The 5,196-nt window shown below is 45.9% G+C and overlaps 1 protein-coding gene across 1 annotated transcript in view; it reads left to right on the forward strand.

The window, feature by feature from the left end:
• oafb (OAF homolog b (Drosophila)) overlaps positions 1–4,378 on the forward strand; it is a 5,445-nt gene extending 1,067 nt beyond the window's left edge. The window contains exons 2-4 of the mRNA XM_062989032.1: positions 2,862–2,996; positions 3,450–3,630; positions 4,062–4,378. Of these exons, the coding sequence (XP_062845102.1) occupies positions 2,862–2,996; positions 3,450–3,630; positions 4,062–4,324 (579 nt within the window). The 3' untranslated portion in view covers positions 4,325–4,378. The remainder of the gene's footprint in view (positions 1–2,861; positions 2,997–3,449; positions 3,631–4,061) is intronic.
• The last annotated feature ends 818 nt before the right edge of the window (positions 4,379–5,196 follow it).

Below are 5,196 nucleotides of genomic sequence, written 5' to 3' on the forward strand. Positions count from 1 at the left end.
CAAAGTGTAGAACATGACGTTAAAATCCTAATAAAACAAACAGACAAACTGCTATTTGACATCTTTGGTTCCACAAAAAGTTCCACAATGTCATTTAACTTTGCCCCGTAGTCTCCTAACCTCTTCTAGGAATAATCCGTGTCTATATAAATAAGGCTAGTTTGACTGCACCTATGAGATCTAGACAGCTCTGTACAAATCTAAAAAAAAAGATGTCACTTGAAACCATTTTCAAGTCACTTCTGGTTCCAAAAGCCATAAACGCTTTTGGAACGTAACCTACGGCACTGTCCACAGTCCAGCGAGCTTTACATCACCCTGGGCTTAGAAGCTGCTATGCAAGAAAGAAGCTCCTGCCTCAGTATCACCTTTAAAAGCTTAACAAAAGTTGGCTGCTGATCACACGGATGAAAGCGAAGCCTCCCGGAGGAGAGTTCCCGAGTTCACACCTCACGTCCAGACGCTGTCTTGAGCCGTTCCACGTCTGCTGGTGCTAGTCTTCATCCCTTGTCAGTCAGGGTGGGGGTAGAAGTGGCCGAGGAGTTGCAATCAGGTTTGGAAACAACTAGATCTTTGGCATTTAGAAGACACGTTCATCCAAATAGACTTAATATACAGGGGTTGGACAAAATAACTGAAACACCTGTCATTTTAGTGTGGGAGGTTTCATGGCTAAATTGGACCAGTCTGGTGGCCAATCTTCATTAATTGCACATTGCACCAGTAAGAGCAGAGTGTGAAGGTTCAATTAGCAGGGTAAGAGCACAGTTTTGCTCAAAATATTGCAATGCACACAACATTATGGGTGACATACCAGAGTTCAAAAGAGGACAAATTGTTGGTGCACGTCTTGCTGGCGCATCTGTGACCAAGACAGCAAGTCTTTGTGATGTATCAAGAGCCACGGTATCCAGGGTAATGTCAGCATACCACCAATAAGGACAAACCACATCCAACAGGATTAACTGTGGACGCAAGAGGAAGCTGTCTGAAAGGGATGTTCGGGTGCTAACCCGGATTGTATCCAAAAAACATAAAACCACGGCTGCCCAAATCACGGCAGAATTAAATGTGCACCTCAACTCTCCTGTTTCCACCAGAACTGTCCGTCGGGAGCTCCACAGGGTCGATATACACGGCCGGGCTGCTATAGCCAAACCTTTGGTCACTCGTGCCATTGCCAAACGTCGGTTTCAATAGTGCAAGGAGCGCAAATCTTGGGCTGTGGACAATGTGAAACATGTATTGTTCTCTGATGAGTCCACCTTTACTGTTTTCCCCACATCCGGGAGAGTTACGGTGTGGAGAAGCCCCAAAGAAGCGTACCACCCAGACTGTTGCATGCCCAGAGTGAAGCATGGGGGTGGATCAGTGATGGTTTGGGCTGCCATATCATGGCATTCCCTTGGCCCAATACTTGTGCTAGATGGGCGCGTCACTGCCAAGGACTACCGAACCATTCTGGAGGACCATGTGCATCCAATGGCGGTGCCGTGTATCAGGATGACAATGCACCAATACACACAGCAAGACTGGTGAAAGATTGGTTTGATGAACATGAAAGTGAAGTTGAACATCTCCCATGGCCTGCACAGTCACCAGATCTAAATATTATTGAGCCACTTTGGGGTGTTTTGGAGAAGCGAGTCAGGAAACGTTTTCCTCCACCAGCATCACGTAGTGACCTGGCCACTATCCTGCAAGAAGAATGGCTTAAAATCCCACTGACCACTGTGCAGGACTTGTATATGTCATTTCCAAGACGAATTGACGCTGTATTGGCCGCAAAAGGAGGCCCTACACCATACTAATAAATTATTGTGGTCTAAAACCAGGTGTTTCAGTTATTTTGTCCAACCCCTGTAGACAAATAGAGGCAATTACCTGCCTCCAAACTTATTTTGGTAAGACTTTAAAAAAAGTCTCACAGACCCCCGCCTAATGGCAATTTACACTATCCAGTCCACCTTCTGCATACTTTTGGTAGGTAATAGGAGGCTGGGGTAATCAGAGCAAACCCATACACACATGATAAGAACATTCCAAACTTCCAAATGTCAGTGACCAGAGTTGAGGTTTGACCTTAGGTGTATTCCATTGGATCTGTGCTCAGTGAAAAGGACGTATATTTGAGGGGGACCAATAACATCTTTTCATGGCCCGACTGGGTTCAGTAATGGCAGGTTCTAGACGGTCCGCCGGCTGGCACACTGCTTCTTTGATGTTGCTAATGCACTTTGGTAAATTCGCTGTAACTTTGCAGCTGGAGTTTGTATCATGTGTCCACAAGCCGGCGTAGAAAACAGAGTCTCTTTTCTTCTGGCCTGGTTCACTCAATTGGCCCCCATACCTCCACGCATGTGCTTCTGATCTGCTCCATTCAGTGAATACAGGGAGTGTTGTGTAGTCGAACCTGAGGTAAATAGATGGGTGGACTGATGTTTAGAGTGGTCGGCTGGGTGGAGGGACAGGAGGACCGGATCCACTGACATGACGGCAAAACCACGTCTAAATAACAGCCGAATTGAATCGTCCAGACACTGCATCAAATACACTATATGGCCAAAAATACGTTGGCACCAGCCATGAGCTTTATCATCCTATTCCAAAACCATTGCTGTCCCGGATGTTTTTTGCATTCCACCCTGTGTTTCCCACTCAAACCTGACCAGGATAAAGTGATTGATTATAAACACCGCTATACAGCTATTTATTTAAGAATGGTCCTACATGCCAATACATACATTAAGGTCTTGTGTGACAAATTTGAGCCTCAGCTGTTGGGTTTGAGTACGCAGTGATCATTGTTTTGTTTAGTTTTTTTTTGACTACTGATGATAATTTCTCTCTGTTTTGCTCAGCATGTGAAGATCCTGCGGGCGCTGGTGCTGGGCGAGCCGGAGAGGGGCCAGACGCAGTACCAGGCCCTGTGTTTCATCAGCAGACTGGAGCATGGAGAGATCATCCCAAGCGAGGCCATGGTCAGACTGAGACAGGTCAGACGTCCGATCAAACCGGCACATTTCGTTTCATTTCTTTTTTTGATGTTTTATCACTGCTTTATCCTGGTCTGGGTCACGGTGGGTCCGGTTTCTCTGGTGTTACTGGGTGCAGTGTAGTATCACCCATCCTTATCCACCTACTCAGCCAATGCTGTCTGTATGCAGCCACAACAGATGCAGTAAATCAGTTATATAACAGACATTATATGCTTCCACTTTACATGCAGCAACAGTTTAGGGAAGGCCCTTTCCTGTTCCGGCTCTGTAAGTGTCCTGCACAGAGCCCTGACCTCAGCCCCACTCGGCTCTGGAATAAACCAGAACATCAATCAAGGCTTCTTGACCAACATCAGTGCCCAGCCATGCAAATGCTGTCCTGTTTGACTGCATGGGCACAAATTCCCACAGACATACACTAAAGGTGATGTTATTGTTTGACGCCTGTAGAAAAACCCTGATGTGGTGCGGACGGCAGAGGAGAAACGAGGTACCGAGAGGATGAGGATGAACATGGCGGTGAACCTGACGCTCTCGGGGCACCTCAGCTCGCACATCCGGAGCGTGTGCCGGGACGCCCGCGACGTCGTCTACGCGCGTGAGGAGGATGTCAAATACTGGATAGAAAAAGGTTCGTCCTAATTGTTCATTCCTGAATTGTAGCACTAGAAATTCAAAAGTATGTGGACACCCTATCTTATTATATACTTTAGCTGCTTTGGCCATATTGATTGCTTGGGGAATGCCCTTTCCTCGTCCAGCATTTGGTGTGGAGGGACTCGTGGCCTACTCAAAGCCTGACCCTGACCCCACTGTCCACCTTTGCAATGCAGTGAAATATTCAATTTTATGGGCACAGATCCTCACAGACACACTCCAAAAGCTTGTGGAAAGCCTTTTCAGATGAGCGAGGGTTATAGCAAAAGAAAGGAGAGGGCGTCAGCTTTATATTAAATGTTCGACAAGCTCACGATCAGGTGTCCACATACTTTTGGTAACATAGTTGTAAACCGCTGTAAGACCAACATCTGGCATGACGCTGACCCCCGTATTTCTGCGCAGGTGTGAACGCCTCCATATTCAAAGATCTGCCCCCGAGCGGAGACGCCGCGGCCCCGAGAAGCTGCAGCGCGACCGCGGACACGTGGCAGCCGTGCTCGTGCAGCTACACCGTGAGACTGGAGTGGTACCCGTGCGCCCTAAAGTTCTGCCGCGGCCGCGGGCCGAGTCCCTACAGGTGCGGCATCAGGAGCTGCAGCAAGGCCTACAGCTTCGACTTCTACATGCCGCGCAGACAGCTGTGCATGTGGGACGAGGAGAGCTAACGGTACCGCTTTAACCAGACAAAGAAACGATCCGGCGTTATCGGTGCTGCAGAACAATGAGGAATGGGGTGGGAGGGGGGTGGAGGTTTAAACATGATACCTGAAGATGTTTTTAAAATGTACTTACAAAGTATTTATGATTAATACTGTGTATTACCAGCTAGTCATGGTTTTCTTTTATATTTTACAGTTCAATACCGAGGAGTCAGTGTTTGTTACAAATATCATTTCAAAGGTACACTATAGGGACAAAAGTAGGGAAGGCTTTTTCCTATTCCGGCATTACTGTGCCCCTGTGCACCTAAAGACATGAAGATAAGCTCGATTTAAAATATTTAGAATATTGTACTTTATAATTATTTACGTTGGTACGTGAGCTCATGTGGTGTAATGGTAGCAGCACTTCTTCCAGGTTGGGATCACAAATACAGAAGATGCATGTCAGTACATGAATCTAGCCTTTTTAGGGACACATAAGTGCACCCTTAGTGCCAGTCCCAAAACCAGTAAAATAGGAGTGAGGGTTGAATCAGGAATGGCATTGGGTGTAAAACTGTGCCTGATAAAATATGCGATTGAATGATTCGCTGTGTCGACTCCTAACCGGATCATTTTTTCGTTTCAGTTAGTTGGTACAAAAACAGATTTATGGCATCCGTTTACGTTTTAATAATGTCAGATCAGATGTACTGTGGTACATTTTATTGCTCTGTATCATCACTTAAACTCTTTATTTTAAAATTCAATTCTGCTCAGATTCACCCTGCAGTGACTGATTCTTTATTTTTTAAAGGTCTCGTTAAATTGATTACTGCCAGTGTGAATTTAGGGTAATACTCGTATTAAAAAATATATATATATATTTTTAAAAA

Source organism: Trichomycterus rosablanca, chromosome 26, assembly GCF_030014385.1.
Source record: "Trichomycterus rosablanca isolate fTriRos1 chromosome 26, fTriRos1.hap1, whole genome shotgun sequence".
Lineage (NCBI taxonomy): Eukaryota > Metazoa > Chordata > Actinopteri > Siluriformes > Trichomycteridae > Trichomycterus > Trichomycterus rosablanca.